This window comes from Haliaeetus leucocephalus, unplaced genomic scaffold, assembly GCF_000737465.1.
Source record: "Haliaeetus leucocephalus isolate CR32 unplaced genomic scaffold, Haliaeetus_leucocephalus-4.0 Scaffold906, whole genome shotgun sequence".
Taxonomy (NCBI): domain Eukaryota; kingdom Metazoa; phylum Chordata; class Aves; order Accipitriformes; family Accipitridae; genus Haliaeetus; species Haliaeetus leucocephalus.
In genome coordinates, this window is record NW_010973342.1 from 811,302 (window position 1) to 829,572 (window position 18,271).

At 38.3% G+C, this 18,271-nt stretch overlaps 1 protein-coding gene across 1 annotated transcript in view; it reads left to right on the forward strand.

Annotated features, from left to right (window-relative positions):
• The window catches only part of STK32B (serine/threonine kinase 32B), a 147,586-nt gene that overhangs the window by 75,166 nt on the left and 54,149 nt on the right, over window positions 1-18,271 (forward strand). The window contains exon 5 of the mRNA XM_010583545.1: window positions 12,553-12,590. Within this exon, the coding sequence (XP_010581847.1) occupies window positions 12,553-12,590 (38 nt within the window). The remainder of the gene's footprint in view (window positions 1-12,552; window positions 12,591-18,271) is intronic.

Consider the following 18,271-nt stretch of genomic DNA (forward strand, 5'->3'; position numbering starts at 1 on the left):
GTTTGTCTGATAAGCTGAGCAAACTGTTGGAGATGGGATACATCTGAATGGGTCTAATCTGTACTTTATGCACTGAAAAAGAAAGGAGCAGCTACATGAATTTCAGCCATTGCAAAACACCACTCTTTCAATGCTAGCTTTTTACAACAGATAAAGCCAAACGTGCTTATTAGTAACAATGCTCTCCTGATTTATCTTTAGGCAGAGGACAAATGTCATCAATTTCTTCCCTCATTTAGTTTCACACATGGATTTCTGTCTGTGTAAATTGGAAGACTTATGCCTTTTACTGGAAGGAGACTGATACTCATGCAATTGCTGTCAGAGTACATGCTGAGTACTTTCTCCCTCTTATTCCTAGTCAAAAGCCTCACATGGTATCATGGAAAGAAGCATCACCATTGCAATGTGTATGCTTTCCTGCTGGACCAGATAATTTTTTCCAAATGCCATACTCCAGTTAGTGTCTAGTGAGACCGTCCACTTTGCGTGGTTATCAGAGAAGTCACCTGTTCTTGAAAGCCGATTCAGACACAGGGGTATGACCTTTGTACTCATATGCACAGAAGGTCTCAGCAATACTTGATGCTACAACACAGAAAAGATTAGAGTCACCAGCTGTAAGATGATCAACAAATTACTGCTACATAGTGATTCTGCATGACTCCTCCATGTGATCTGGAGAAGCATTTGGCTGAAAAGACTTCTTATATGAAACGTGGTGATGTTTTGGCATCATTACAATGTTGACAGCTGTTCAAGGTTCCCCTCAGAGCTACGCAAAAGTCGAAGGGCTGTAGTCATGTGTAGCGTTCACTCTAGAAGACAGTTCTAGCAAAGGAAGTGGCACATTTGCCATTACTTTGAGCCCTTCAGGCGAGATGAAAACTAACCATCGTATTGCCTGCAAGTCATTTGTGCTGGTTAGTGTTCACTTGGAAAAGAACTACTGTGTCCGGACGAGGAATCCTAGATAACACAGTCTGGGCTTTGTTATGTAAAAGCTCAGTTTATATGGCCGCAGTGGTACTTTCCAATCCCAGTCTCTGCGACATTATACAATGCATCACAGAGGAGGCAAAGTACAGGTTCACCTTCTCCTTTGGACAAATCTTTCTAGCTTTTATAGCATATAGGAATCTTCACCTATTTTTCTTGTTATGGCAGTATAAAATTACCTCTGTGACAAAGTCACGTTGGGTCTTCAGGAAGAACAATATAATGAAATATATTCTATTTTATTTTAATTTAACACCTGTGCAAATTCAGGAGCTAAACCTAGCCAAAGACAACTGTTATCTGGCTCTATATACCCAGAAATGTGAAAGGTTCAGTACAGGATTCCTGTTTTTAAAAAAGTCATTTTCTTCAACCTGGGACAACAATATTTACCACAACTATTTCTCTAAGATAAAATTGACAACTACAGTGTTTTCAAAGACCACTGGCCATTCAGACAAATGTGGATATCATTACTGCCACCTATTGTTACAAGTAGAGAATTGAAGATATTTTCATAACTATTTTTCCAAATGGAGATAAAAATTGGAAAATAACAACCTTGTTCCAGTTGAGGTATTTGTAAATAAACATGTTTCAGTACCTTCTTTGACAGCTTTGTTATCAGAGCTATACAAAATTGGCAAGTACAAGTGCTAAGAAAAGCCAAGATCTTCATGGACACCTGGTAAAAAATAGTACTAAACTAAAAAGGAACCACAAGCACCATAATGTTCAGCATCACATTAACATATTTCTATATATCTAGGTACTACAATCCCAAGCCTTGAGCCAGGTGTCCAGACACTCTTTAGAGGTACATAGGAAGAGATAAGGTCTTCAGAGGCATTTGTTAGTGATAGCTTTTTCACTTGTCATAATTATTACAGCAGTTATATCTTGCATACATACTAGAAAATGGTCTTGTTGCCACACAGAAGGAAAAGCTCTGAAGTGTGATAATGGGCTAGATGATAGGATTCTGATTAGTATCATATGAATTCTTGCTACTGGATAGTTAGAAGCAGTTATGTATTTTTTGTTTCTGCATTAAAGCCCAGGAGTAGGAATTGCAAAGAAAACAAAAGATTTAAAAAAAAAAAAAAAAAAAAAAGAGAGAGGATTTTAAATAGGAAAACCCAATAACAAATTTTTTTTGCAAGGCATACTGACTTTTTGAGTACCTCAGCTTCATCACAGACTGTATAACAACAAAACTATGTATTTCTGATTGGTGATAAATATATTATTTGAGATTGCATGTTTAGAATCTTTTCATAGGTGTTTCAGTTTTATGGAACGATTTTGAAATCGTGAAACCTTTACTCATTTTTTTCACACAGAATTCTGTGGATTTCTATTAATTTCTAGATTTAGAAGTTGCTTTAATGAGTACTGTGAGATTTGAATATACGACTAAAATATCATAAAACTATTAAAACACTGTGATAAAACCAGATTAAATTTCAAGTTGTAATGTTTGTTAGTCTGAGCCTTTCCTGAAGGCAAGAGTTAGTTTTTCTAAGACATCTGATATTTATCTATCCACATACATATACTTATTTGAAAAAAACAATCTTCTACTGGAAGTTGATGATTCTGAAACTGTATCTGGTAAGTCACAGCAAAACTACAAATTTTTCTCCATGCCTTATTTGGAGTCTGAAATGCAGATTTTTTTTTGGTTTGTTTTTTTTTTTCTTCTTCTTTTCTGGATGGAGATGGGCCTGATGAAGTAAGTTCCACTGGACAGAACTTAGACCAATTAATATTTTAGACTTTCTGACATTTCAGACTAGAACAGGACACTGGAATTGTCAAAAAAAAAGCAATGCTCTTTGACATTCCAAGTCCTCTGTGTACAACAGGCTCCAGAAAGTGCAAATGGAAATGGTTGACTTGATTGAATGAATTATTGTACCTTTTGCTTCTCAGAAGATAAATTTATGCATGGACATCCTGGTGCAAAATAGCAATTTATTTTGCTTTCAAGCAGAATTAGTGGATCTCAGCTGTACTGGAATTTTCTCCTTACTCAAGACAGAAATAGCTAAAAAAAAAAGGTGCAATACTTTTTATTTATTCCTATAAATAGCTCAGCTCAGCAAAAGCCATGCAACAATAAATTACATGTGTAACTTATCCCTGGTTGTTAGTGAATTAACCCAAGTTTAAATATGTAAAGACCAGGACCAGTACTTTAATTTTTTGTCATCTCGGTCACTTGTTTCTTCATTTGCTGTCCACACCTATGACCAGTGGCTTTTACTAACAGACATCGTTTCCTCCTTCCTATTTTAGTCAGGCACCATGAACTGTGAAAGCCTATTTCTGAACTTAATTATTCTGGTGGCTTGGGTGTCAGATGTGATGCCTTGTGGAAACACATCCAGAGTCATACAAACAAGCATCCACAAGACTTTTTTTCCTTACAGATCTCTCGTAATCTAATACCACATCTTCTCATCCAATTTTCAACTTTACTGAAGTCTTTAAATTTCAAAATTACAGTGATTCATGGGGTCATGTCATGTCATGGCATTCATTAGAGCAGGAACAGAAGGCTCTGAAGGTCTTTTTATAAAAGGACAGTAAGTGGCAGCAATTACTGGTGAGATCTCAGTGAGGGGTATGTGAACTGGCAATCAGAGGTCTGGAGCAGTCAAAAGTCTTTCATTCCCATCCAACTGATAGGAAATAAAGTGAAGAACTCTGTGATTCTTACTATGACTTTGTTTTAATACCATTGAACATTTATTGAAACTAGGAAGGATGTTGGTCAGGAACAAAAACCTAAAAAAAATAAAAGTGATGAGGTGTTGGTAAAAGGAAGAGGATGCATCAGGCTTCATTAAGGCTATTTCTTGAGCAAGTGCTATTGGTAGCTACTCTGCACAGTTCAGCTCTGAAGGATACATCGTTTCTGTGCTGCCCTTATAGAAGCAAAACACCTCTGACCAAATTCATCTCCTGGCTGTAGGGTGGCCAGTATGTATTGACTTTTCCTAATTCCAAAGCTTCAACAAATTTGCCACAAGAAAACCTCACTATGTATGCACTCACTTTCTTTATGATCTGCATACCTTGGACATGTGTATTATTTATGAATCTAAATATCAAATAGGAAGGAAATAAGGTCCCTATCTCTGAAAATCAGAATCTGTTCACATTTCTTTCCATAATCAGGAGAAATCCCTTTATAATGTATGATATGGTTCACTTCAGTGCTCTGATATAGTGATAAGTCTCATGTGAACTTGAATAATCCATAGCTGAAACTTACATTTCCCAACTCATTGCCATTCTTATGGCTGTTAAGAACTGTTATACAGCTAATATTAATTGCAATGAAAATTGTTCAGAATTACTCATGTCACATCAGTTTATTATTATATGGCAGGTATACATTTGTGATTGAATGCGAAACATTGGTGTGACTAACAAAACCTAAAAAAAAACCCTAATAAAAAATAAAAGGTTCTGGTCAGGTATATTCTCTAGTATATAAATGGGTTATGAGCAAATAATTGAGAATAATTTAATATTTGAGAGAATCAGGTACTCAGTAAACTGAGGTTATTGGAATTGTCCCTGCATGACTTCAGGTTGTTATCCAGAAATTGTTGCTTTTTACTGTGCTTTTTTTAAATAGTAACAGCTGTCTTCCAGACTTTAACACTTTAACTACTAGCCAATGCAGACTCCTAGTCTTCTTATAGCATTCCCTATATCCAAGAATACAACCAGTGCTCACATTCAGTCATGAATGTTGGGACTATTTTGACAAAGAGAAGGCAAACAGGATTGTGAAGGTCACTGTTGGTTAAAAACTAGTGAATGTGACTTTCTGTGATCTTAACACAATTTGTTTTTCCCCAGTGAAAACAGTAACTTCAGATGCCTGTTTCTGCATAAGGAAAAAATATTAATATAAGAAATGAGCTGCCTAATTAAGAAAAAAAGCCTTTAAACTCAGCATTTCAAGGTTTATCCTACACAACATACCGTTAGATTGTCAGCGCTAAAGAGAAAAGCGTACGAGAAAAATTTTATTAGGGTTGAAACAATGTCTGCTGAAGCTAATGTAATCCCTCTATTGACTTCTAGGGTCTTTGTCTGGATCTTGTTTCTTTTGTACCCTTATGAGAATGCAAAATCCATCTAATTTAATTACTCTGTTGGATATTTTGAAACGATCTCTGAGAAAAAAACCCTTAGCATTCTGCAGGGACATAGCCTGCCTTAACTGTAACCCAATCAATTTTAGTGATACACATGTAAATATGGGCTTGCCACATCCAGACTGAGACAAGCATATCTTGTGACCCATGGATTTTTATTGTCAGTGGGCACTAGGTATTACCACTGACCCTGGAGGAGGTGTGTTATGGGCTGTAGAGCTAGGTGTGGTTTAAAGGAAGCTACTCAGTTGCTGACCTGAAGGGTGGAGAAAGCTCTCTTTGCTCCCTGCAGAACTTGTCTATACATAAAGGATCATGGGAAAAATTCAGGTTGGAAGTGACCTCAGGAGGTCTCTAGTCCAACCTTCTGATTAAAGGATGATTGGATATGACATAAGACCAGGCTCCCCAGGGTTTTATGTAGTCATATCTTGAAAAACTCCAAGGATGGTGACCACAAAGCCCCTCTGGGCAGCCTGTCCCACTGCTTGCCTGTCCCCATGGTGAAAGTTTTCCTTTATATCCAGTCTGAACCTCCCTTGTTTCAACTTACACCTGTTGTTCATATGCTAGATTCTGTCCTTTGAATGAAAGTGAGTACATGTCTTTGGTCTATTCAAATAAAAGCAGTTAAGAGCTGTTTTTAAAAATCTAAGACTTCATTTCATGAGTTTGTACACAACTGAGTTTTCTCTAAGTTGCCTTTGGCTAATGAAGAGTTGAAACCTCAACGGTCCTCACTGAGAGAAAACCAATCATCATTGAAAAATGGAAATACTCCTAATAAGTCATGCTGGTAAAACTGCTATTGACTGAAATGTTCATCAATGTTACTGTGGGATTTTAGAAGCTCAAGAGAATGGAAATGTGATAATACATTAGATCCTGCTCTGAGCCAGCAAGGCAAAGAGTGAAATCTGTCAGATATAAAGTTGAAAGAATGTACTTTGGACTTTTTGCTGATATGAAATAAAGGGTTAGGGGTTATTACACATGTGAATTCAGACCCATCCAGAGCTGTTATAACTGAAATATTTCCTCTAATAATATTAGAAAGCTGCTTGGACTGGCAAAGAACAGCTGTCCCTGTGTTGGAAACACATGAAATCTTTTGATGAAATAAGGAGAAAATACAGGCAAAAGCAAAAAATCACACATTTATACATGGCAGAAACCAAGCCTGTGGTGTTTGTATGTTTGCTGCAAAACAGGAAAGCAGAATAAAACAGATGGGAAGTGTTAGTTTTTCAGTTCTCACAGGCTTAAGGAAAAGCATAGATCTTGTGTTTGGCATTATTATTGATGTTTCAAAAAGGTGAAGGAAAGACAGTATCTGTACTTGTAGAAGTGCTTTTTTTAAACCAATTAGATTAACCTTAGCTGGAGGAACTCTAGTTCTGTTATTCACATCAATGGCTAGATCTTTGTTTAAGCCTCTGAAGCATTTTTACACAATTATGTCTTGTAGTAATCAACTTGAGTTTAATTCTCAGTTGTATAAATAAAACCCTGTTTGTTTAGTTCACTTCAGTTTTGTGAAATATGAACCTTGCTTTCATGTTCCAAAAGCAAATAGAAAAATTCTATTGACCATCTAGATACTATTTATTATTTGATATGTCTGTCACATTGCACCTTACAGATCTTTTCTGTTAACTAAACAACCTTAATCTATTTGTTCTTTACTCTCAGGATATTTTTTTGTTTAGCCTTCTCCAGATCTTTTCTTTTTTGACTGTTTTCTTTCAGATGCTATGAAATTAGGTAAGCCTAAGGACCTACTTTTGTTTTAAATTACAGCATAACACCTTTTTTGCAATATTTTTCTGTAACCTGCTTTGAATTAGTTATCAATGAGAAGTGATAGTCAATGAACCAGCCATTACTTTTTTTCTTTGAGAAAACTAGGCAATTCATGGTTGACTTCACCAACCACACAACTTTCATTTCTAGATCAATGTTTCAAGTCCAGTCAATATCAGTAGAGATCAAAAGTTACAATGTCCTTGTTGCTAATTTGTAGCAGAACACATGAAACTTTTTTGGAGATTGTTCTGGATTTCAAGCTTTAGAGAAAATGGCATCATCACCTGTTTTTCAGTCTTCTTTTCTATGACTATTTGATCTATATAAGGGACACAAAAGTGTGACCTCTGGCAGGTTATTTATGGTCATTAATCCTGATGAGTAATTCAGATTCTCCCCTTCTGATATGTATATATATACTTTGTGTCTGTTCATTTTATCCAGCACTGGCAATAAAGTTGCCTAGTTTTGCTCACTCTTACTGAGATTTCTTAGAGTCCTCTTCAGGTGAAATAATCTTCATTCTTTTACCACTTCACATAGCTAATAAATATTGCGTTACATCTCTCCAGTGCTGAACTGCAGAACATTTCAATTTTAACCTCCTTTCATGCTGAAGATAAACTATTTATTCCCACTATTTTCTTCATCAGCATTCAAGCCCCATGACAGAATTTAATATGTGGAAGCTCTGACTATCTTCCAGCTGCAATGGACTATACCAAAGACTCAGTAAATTCCACATATACTGTCTTCTCCCAGGTCTCTTCAACCTTTCATGAACTTTCTTGTAGCCAAAAGGAGGGGGAATAAGAACGATGGACTTTGTACTTGGATACATTATTTTTCATAGACTCACAGACTAATTTAGGCTAGAAGGGACATCCAGAGGCCTCTAGTCTAATGTCCTGCCCAAAGCAGGGTCAGCCTTCGGATCAGACCAGGTTGCTTGGGGTTTATCCTGTCAGGTCTTGAAAACCTCCAAGAATGAAGACTGCACAACTTCTCCACTTCTTAATTCAGAAATCTGTTTCTACCACACTTAGTAACACCAGAAGGCAACATTGACGGAAGCAGTCATTAAACCTGCACATACTTTAACCTAAGTCCTTTATAATCATTGCGAGCCTTTCCAGGGAGTTCAGGGGACTCTGACTGGCATATGCAGTGAACATGAGTTGAGCCACACTCGTGGTTTTCATCCATGCAGAGAGAATATCTTCAAGCATTGGATGCCCACTCGGCCTAGATACTATAGAAGGTACAAGTGGATTACTAATCATTCTTTCCTACTTGGAAATTATACGCAGCACCTTCTTACTGTACTTCCATCCCTCAGGGAGCTTTAGTTTGACATTTGTAGCTAAGGCAATTGAAGAAAGCTAGAAATAGTTTCACAGGCAATATCAACAAGTGGCAATTAAACTGCAATTTTTCCCATTTTTTTCTCATTTGTCCACACCTCTTGAGTTTCTTGGACCACCTGTTATATAGTTATGCCTGGTCCTGCCACTGAGCAAAGACTTTGAAGGTTTCTCCACTCCCATTTCTATGTTGGTCTGATTTTTCTGTGTGTAAAAAGAGTTGGAGTAGCGCCGGTACCAACTGAGAAAGTTGTGTTTATGAAATCAGTGTCAAGGACACTGCCATAGCTCTGCTGGTCATTGCTTGGTGAACAGTTAGAAGGCAGCCCAGGGCTCTTTTGAATCCAAACTGTAAGTTTGCTCCTTGCAAAAGTCCTTCAGTTTCTCTTATGAGCTGGTTCAGGATACTTGGACTATGAAATGAGTGTTTCAATTAATTCTCTTAGCTAGGGATATGCATAACAGAAAAACTCTGTTAAGGTGATGAATTTGACACCCTGTTGTTTGAACATGCTTGCTAAGGGGAAAAATGTTTTCTGAAATATTGATGTGTAGTCAAAACAGAATTTCACATACTTAACATGTTTGAATTTAAACTGCTTAACTAAAGAGTTTTTATCTTTTAAACCCACCTTCCTATATAAATATGCTTTTACTGTTTAAATGAATTTAAATAGAGTATTTATTTAAAGGAGTTAGCTGTCATTTGTGTAACAGATGCCAGAAGCCCTCCATTCTGAATATATCCAGTAACTTCAATTGCAATGCTCCTCGACCTGCCAAGTCTTCCCCGTGACTGTGTGGAACCCTCCCTGCCCTGTACCTAGCAGGCAGTGGTCAGTGCAAGGGCAGAGCAGTGGCCTTGCTCCTCTGCAGTCTTTAGAGATTTCATCAAGCTGCGTCCAGAGAGGAGAACTTTTAGTGCCACACAGTAAACTGGGGACAACCACATGATAGAGTGCTGCTGGGAGGCATGCTCTTCACAGTGAGCCTGCGCTTTGCTTTCTCTCTTGCCATGTGCATCTATGCATCACGTGCTTCTCCAGGCATGTGATCCCACAGCAGCAGCATCTTAAGAAACTTGTTCACCTTCCGGCTTAAGTTAGCCTATGAATTTTACTTGCTGTAAAAGCAGTTTAAAACAGGCTGTTTTGAGATCTGAGGCACAGTTATGAGTCTATCAAGTTGCCTCAGGGACTGAGGGGTTGGGCTGCTCTGTGCAAGGCAATATAATCTGGTGTACCTCTCCCCAGCTACAGTCCTGCCCCTGAGCAAAATGAGCAAAGTCGGCAGAGCCCACGGGGAGGAAGGTCCCTTAGGTAGGAAGGGCTTTATGGTCTGTGTGCATCTGTATCAAGTATCAGCCACTGCCTGAATTAGTCACAGAAAGATAAGCACAGATCTAATTTTACCACTCAACTTTCTGAACATTACAGATGCAACTGCATGAAGAATATATTTGATGATACATACAGCTGTCAAGTGGATTTGTCAATGTCTTTTCTGGTGGCAATAAAAACATATAGTCTACTTAATGGTGCAATACCATAGCAGATACTCAGATTGTTTAAACCCATCTTTTAAAAAAAAAGACAGAAAAGACATAGCCTTGTAATGAGCAATCCCTGGGTGCTGCATTATTATACACATGGCAGTAGCTCATAAAGCTGAATTTCTCCTTTTGATCACTTTTCTTCTCAGTGAAGTACTAGTGATTGTACCATTCCAATTCTTAATTTTTATTTCCTTAAACTGGGGAAAACAGTTTGGAGTGATGTTGAATGTATCACTGATTTTAGGAAGCCACAGAAAGGCCCTAATGTGCTTGGGTGTGACCCCCAATCTTTTTACCCCCATGAGAATTGGAGAGTCAGATTGTGCTTGTTAAACTCTGTGAAGGCAAAGTTTTAAATATTTAATTCAACAGCCAAAACTATGACGTGCTTATTTCCATTGAAAGTCATTGCTTTATTTTCAAGTCATGGATCAACCACAAAGACTATTCAACGTGAAATCATAATTCCAACTTTTATCAGAAAACAGTTATCAAAGCCCAAAGACCATTACTGTTACTGTAACAATCATTTTGTTATTAGCAAATATGTTTGATACCAGCTGAACAGTAGCTATTCCAAAAACTGTCTCATCAATTGAGAGATTAGATATAACATTAAATATAAAAATGTATAGAATATCCTATGATAATTCAACCAAAGAGAAGTTTTATAATATAAGAAAAGATATTTAATCCTACAGTTCACCTGTAACTCACAAATTCACCCATATGAAGTCAGGGGAAGGAGAAGCTTTGATATGGTAAATGATATGACGAATGACTACAGGGGAGAGGGAAGAGACAAGTCAGAGTTTGGAGGTTTGTGGGTGACAGGCTCTAGAAGAGATTTCCCTTTATATTACACATATAACTAGAACTGCTGCTGAATCAGGCAATTATAGGTAGCCTGTAAGTTGTGCAGAAGAAATACAGTATTTCACACTGAAATATGGGTATAATTTCAAATTTCCATTCCAGATGGTAATTCATAGTGAGATCCGTTTCCTTGCACAGAGACGTATACATCCTACATTATTTCCAAATGTGTGGGGAACGATTCAAAGTAATTTCTTATTTATCCTATGTTTCCCCAGCTGCTGCTACAGAAATTGTAAACATAATCTTAGTGTACTTCACAATTTTGTATGATTCTCAGGAAGGGCTAGAAAGCGTGGAATTTAGAATACTAAACTGTAAGCTTCCTTCTTTTGTCAGTAAAGGTGTGGAGTTTGGGTGATGACTGAGCTCATATCATGCAAGCAATATACATATTATAATTGCTGTTGCTATCTTATTCCTGTATGATGTTCACCTCAGAAGTCATTCTTTAATTAAAAAAAAAAAAAAAGTCTTCTGGTGTAACACATCCTTTTGCAACATTTCACTTTTTTCTTCATTCCATTTACGGGCACATTGGAAAAAAACATCTTAGCGAAATCTAAATATGTATTAGTATGTATTTCAGTCAGGATAGGATTTCCTGGGAAATTCTTAAATTGGAATAATCAAGCCATCCCTTGGCTGAAAGAAATTACACAGGTGGAAGTGTTTGGAGTTCATCTGCAGACTCATTCAACAGCTTATTTTGGCAGTTTACAGTGCCTTCTCTTTTGACATAAGTGGAAAATTCAGCCCAAGGGGCAAATGTTTTGCTCAAGGTGGACTGATGCATCTCCCACTCTGGCAATGCCACACCAAGAACACGGCTTTGAAACCGCATGAAGCACAAGCTGCCAGTGAAAAGGCAGTCCACGCAACACTGCCGCATCACGCTCACCAAGCCGCGGGGTGAGCCAAACCAGGGACCGATCCAGACTGGCAAAGGGAAGAGATGAGTTTCCCCCAGAACAGGTCCGCACCATAAGCAATGATGCTGGACCAAGAAAGAGAGTAGGAATGCCCGACAGTGGTGGGGATAAAGCTGCGTCCATCCCTCCTGACAGCAGCATGAACGTAGGTCAACAGAAAATTATCCTGAAAGTGCAGCTCTCTAGAGCAATGTTCTTCCCTTGTGCCAAGAACGGCAGAGTTGAGCTGATGCTTCAGCACATCATCATCTTCATCGTCCCTTATCCCCGCTCCTTTCCCCAGCATAGTACCTACCATTACAGACAGCCAAGTGGGGATTTGGGAGCTAAAAAGAGAGCTGCTAGACTTACCCAATCAGCATAAGATAGCTAGCAGGACTCCACAATATGTGAGTGATCATGCATGTGAGCATGGCAGATTAGTGGGGTCTGGCAGAAACGGTAGATCACCAATGTTTCCAATTAAATGATTTCTTGGGTCTGTCAAATGCGGAGTCCCTGAGGCAATCAGGCACCTACTAGATGCAAATCTTCCATCTCGTTGTTCCCGCTGCTATAAATAAAGTACATAATCTTGAAAACCAAATCCATGTCAATGCTAACCATATGAAAACAAAACCACAAGAAATGGAAACATAGAGATCCTCTTTAGTATGCATGTTTTCTCAGGGCAGTAAAAAGATGTAGATAAAAATCATTTGCCTTTATCTATGATATGGTTTTCATTGGTTCTGTAATGACTTAAATGACTTGGCCCTCATACCCAGATGGGGAAAACTTTAAAATTGCAGGTTTTCTTTGGGTATGAAATGTAATGCATTCCGTTCCTTATTTTACAGGGACATCAAACCTGACAACATACTACTGGATGAGCATGGTAAGTGAATATTGACTGCTTTCTCTCAGATATCTCTAATTCTTGAGATCTTAGTGGCATGCTCATTACCCACTTTGTAAATCAGCCTCAGATGTTGGATTTCTACCTAAATCTGGACTTTCTCTGCAAAGACTCTCTGTCCACCTTGTGGATTTTGTAATTTCCCCTTCTATTGAAAAAAAAAATATGCTGATCTGACATTTGCAAGATGTCGTGGTTTAAGCCCAGTTGGCAGCTAAGCACCATGCGGCCACTCACTCACTCCTCCCCAACGCGGTGGGGTGGGGAGGAGAATCGGAAGAAAAACATAAAATCTCATGGGTTGAGATAAGGACAGTTTAATAGGACAACACAAGGAGACAAGAAGTACTAATAACAATAATACTAATAAAAGACTGTATAAAGTGAGTGATGCACAATGCAATTGCTCACCACCCAGAACCTGACGCTCAGCCTGTTCCCAAGCCGCGATCCCTCCTCCCTCCGGCCAGCTCCCCCAGTTATATACTGAGCATGATGTCATATGGTATTAAATATCCCTTTGGCTAGTTCGGGTCAGCTGTCCTGGCTGTGCCCCCTCCCAGCTTCTTGTGAAAATTAACTCTATCCCAGCCAAACCCAGGACATAAGACCTGAAGAAGAAGGAATTTAATATGAATTGAGATCACCAGGAACACCTAATAAAAAGAAGTTAATATTTTATTAACAGGATTACTGTGAATCACCATAGTCCCTTTTTAGGGGCCTACCAGTAGAACAGTACCAAACACTTACTTTCTCTTTGAAAACTTCTGAAGGGCTAAGAAATTTCATATAGCAAATTATTTTTTCTGTAGGTATCTGAAATTACTTTCCTAAATTTAGATACAGAATTTGGAAATTTGCCTCTAAGTCTGCAAAGTTTTTACTTCTCTACATGTAGTTCTAGCTTAAATAACATAAAAAAGACTAGACAACATAATCAGCTTTGAACTTTCAGTACTATTTCCATGATCTCAAACAAAAAAAGGTGTGGTATGAAAAAAAAAGCAGCTGATTTCTTTAAACTTAAATTTTATACATATATGCTGTCTATGAAGTATTTTGCTAAAACCTCATGTACCTTTTTGCAACTATTCATAGGAAGAATATGAGAAAGTACAGGTAAAGAAGGCATTAACCTTGTATCAGCACAGAAATATGTACGGGACGAAATGGAAAAATGGAAATGGAAAAGGAGATGTGTGTTTGCTACTGTGGGAAAGTCTTGTTGTGCTTTGTTCACCTCAGAAATTGATTAAAAGCAGTTAATCTTTGTGAAAATATAAACTTGAAATCATGCCAATGTTACCATTACCTTTCAAAATCCATTGCAGCGCTGCTGGTATACAAGTTAAAGTTGATTAAAGAGGTAACATTGCAAACAGCTGGATTTTGTCCCTGGGAATATGGAAGCCAACAAAGCTAAATAATGCTGGAGTTTTAAACCACCTAGAGCTTCAGGAATTTAATGTTTCAGACCCATAAGTGTTAATGTTCCCTAGATACTAGTATCAGCAAATAAGCATGAAATAGAAATCTCTTGTCTTTAAGTCCTGCGTGAATTAAAGATCTCAAAGGCAACATGAAATGACCATGAGTGTGTTAAATCTCTGACTGACATCCTTTGAAGTACAGTTGCCCTTATCTCTCCTTGCCCCTCATCAAGGCCAACTACCGCACAAAATCAGCCTCTTGCAAGAGCTTTCCTGTGGGGGCTCAAGTACTGCAGAGAAGCTTCATCAGAGTGAGTGATATGCTGTAAAATGAGGTGGGGGGGGGGGTTGTGATTATGAGTTGTTCAGCAACAAAATTATCCGTAGCCAGCTTGGAAATTGGGATGGATAGCCCCTTTTCTGCAAAGCAGCAGAATAGTGCTGTCTCATAGCACACCCGCAGACAAGCGGTGAAACAACCATGCTTCTCCACACTTGCAGATAGACCTTGGTCAGCAGAATTAATCAGCTCATGGATCCTTGGTTCACAGACTGTTATGTGGTTGGGAGATGTAATTCTCTCAACCTGGATAAAGGTCCACACACTTCAACTCACTAAATGAGGTGACATCAGTAGGACAGGTGTCTGTACTGTGCTTGTCACCACAGGCTTCTTTTACAGGTAACTGAAAGGCATAGGTGCCCTTTAGATCATCTGATCTATTTTGGATGTCTGCACCATACACCAATATCTATTTCTCTTTGGTGACTAATACTTAGAATTTTTGAGTAAAGATATAGCTATCCACCTTATAGACGTACGTTTTGCAAGATGAATGCTATCCTTGAAGTCCATAAAAGCTTTAAGTTGCAACATAGTAACATAATTTTTATGGAATCATCAGATCTCACTTAACAGAAGAATGTGCTGAATATATGCAACATAAATATGCTAGGCTGTAGAGGAAGCATAACAAATTCACCTAACAGGAGTCAAACCAGGTGCACAGGAAGGAACTTTATTTTAGCCTGTGGCTTCTAAGACGGCACAACAGTTTCCTATACACTTGACTTTACCCCTAGGTCTTCCTTACAGTTCATTAAACAAACTCTGCTTACACACAGTATTATGGAATTGGATATGCACAACATTTAGGACTAAGAGTTTGTCTCAGTGAATTAGATTTCTCTGACCTCACTGAAGAAACCTATTTTGGCTGAAGTCAAAGTGTAGTGCTACACCATTCACATTGCCTTACATCTTCAAGCAATTAAACTGACTGACTTTCATAACATATACCAAGATTACAGATATTTCTGCTCATTAAAACTAGTTTCACTACAATTTATCTGTACGGCTTAGGGAACATACCTCAGGAATACAGAAGTAGTGAAAACAGGAGATTTTTTCTTAACCCATAAAAATGTTCAATGTAATTCACAAAGAAAAAAACCCACAAAAATGTATACAATATATTCAAAATCATTCTGACAGAGGAAGCCTGAATTTTCCCATATACTTTTCAGCAAAGCCACATCTCAACACTGCTGAGCACAGGTGCTGATGCATCAGTGGAAATAAATGTTTAATGATCATGAGAAGCATAATGCTACATGAGAATGGGGTAATCAGCTGCTTAAAATAGTGTTCAGTCCCTACCAGAAGATGATTGCCTGGTCTCCTGGAGAGATTCTTTATCCCATAGAGGAGTCTCCTCTGAGGAGAGAAAGTAGGAATGGTTTCAGGGTTCGCTCTCTGAACCAGAATCAGGTCTCTAAGGAAATCAATGCTGTCCATAAAACTCTTTTGTTATGTTTCCCTCTTACCTTTCCCAGAAAGCTCTTCCTCTTATGACTAACACTAATCTCTAAATTTAGTAGCAGTGCTCTGTTCTGCTAACATGCATCTGAAACAGACTTATACCAGTGACAGCTGAAGGGACTACCTGATGGTTCAGGAGAGCTGTTATGATTGTACTGCACAGAGAAAAGCATTATAGAATTCTCTTAATAACAGTATTCTGCTTCCTCTACTATTCCTGTCGTTTTAATGCTTTAGAACAATATAACTGAAGCGATGGCATTTAGAACTGAAAGCTGGCAAGTCTGGCTGTGTTGTATTTTTTTCTGAAATATCAAAGAAATTAAAAATGTCTTTAAATCTTCCCATGATGTATTAGCTATGATGTGTGAAGAGAAGTCAAATGCCTAAAATGCAGGAAAACGAGCAGTGGCAACCAGATTAGTACATTGCCTTTTTTCAGAGATGATAACATTATTTCTATAGCTATTCAGTAGCACCATTGATATTAACATTTCTGGTAGTTCTGCAGAAATTATGAGGCTCTACTTTGGCATCCAGGTTTTGCATTGTGCAGAGTGACCACACCATTATTACACTCTACAGGAAATTTGCAAGGGTTTGATTTCCTCTCAGGCAAGTTTTTCAGGACATCATTTCATAAGACCCAGCAAGGCCCCTGCTTGATTTACCGAGGAAGAACTCCCTGCTGGCTCAGACCCAAGACCTTGGCCAGTATTCTGTCACAACCAGTGGCAAGAACAGAGACTATTCATGGAGCGTGCCCTTTGCCACTTGGTCATCAAATGCTTCAGTGCTTCCTATCACCCACAATTTTTGTATTAGGATATTCGAGTATCTCTGTAGATTCCCTTTAGAATATGGATGAATCTTTGTTAGTGAGTTTGTGTACTGCCTCTCTGAAGCTGCTGCTGATACTGGCCTCTACAACCTCCTGGAGTAACAAGTTGTAGAAGTTCACCATCCTTCATGAAAGAAAAGTGTTTTATGGGTTTTGAAACATTCTTATTTCCAAAAAACCATCTACTTCTAGAATTGCAGGATTAGGTGAGTAATAGCTTACAGTCACAATCTTCATGAAATTCAAAAACTCCTTCAGCACTCTCTTGTCAGCTGAAGAGCCTCAGTCTTTTAAATTTCTCCTTGTAAGGCACTGCTCCAGTCCTTTTGCTCCTCTCTCTTGCTGGTGTTACAGATATGCAGGCTTTCAGTTTCAGAGCAGAAGAGCAACCAGATTGGATCAAAGACCCATCTAGCTGAGTTTCTTATCTCAAAGAGTCTCCAAAAAGTGAATGACAGAGCAGGATATAAAATGAGACAAGTTTTTGTGGTACTTCCCTCACATACTCACCCAACCTCCAGCCTTTCGTGACTGAGGCATTTCCCGAGCTGGGTATGGTTTCCACATATTTAATAACTTTCAGTGGCCATTTCCATGGTCTTTTGTGGTGCTTCCTTGAGTGGAGGGAACTTTTAGCAACCTTAACATCTTGTGGCAAAGCGGTCCTTAGCTTAAACACCGGTTATGTGAAGACTCACTACCTGTTTGTTCTTTTTGAAGGTACTACCTTCAATACTAATTGCACTGAATGCTTCCTCCTACTCATCTTGGAACTGTTGCCTGGTAGTTCTCTGTACTAAAATCACAGACCTAATATTTCACTCAGACTTAACAGGACTAATTATATTTTATTAGGGTTTGGGAGGTTTTTAGACTGGATTTTTGCATATGTTAGTGATAATTTTACTCAGTAATCATTTCTCTTATGAGATAGCAAGGCATATTTAAGCTGGCATTCATCTGTGCCTTATTATATATGATTATATTGTTTTATGATCATCAAAGCTTTCCTTAAAACTCTATCTCCTTGAGAATCTCAGCTCTCATTTGAAAACTAACAGCAAAATTGAAAGATGCAGCCAATGAGCAATCTTGGTCTTAAAACCAGAAGTAGGATGAAAAAAAACACCCATAAATTCAGTATTTTGAACCCCAATATTAACTTCTGAACAACAAAATTGCCAACATCATTACTGTGTGGTGATGTCTGGGAGACATAAAGTCTCCACTAAAGATCCTTGTGTGTCTGCACTAGGGCTGGTCCTTATCATACCCACAGACAATTTTCAGGGACTGTATCTCATTTAACCCTCTGATGTTGATGAACAAGATGAATGTTCTCAGCATAATTCATCTACCTGAAGCTATCTTCAAACTGAAAATAAAGTTGAAACTTTTACATGCCTACATGGCCATTAAACAGCCTGCTTTTTGAAAGGCACAGCCTCACTGAACCCATCCATAGCAGTACAATAAGGTTTCTAACAATCTCGCTGATGATAAGTGGCAGACTGCCAAGTCATGCCAAGTTCACGTGGATACGAGCTTATGCTCTTGCACATAG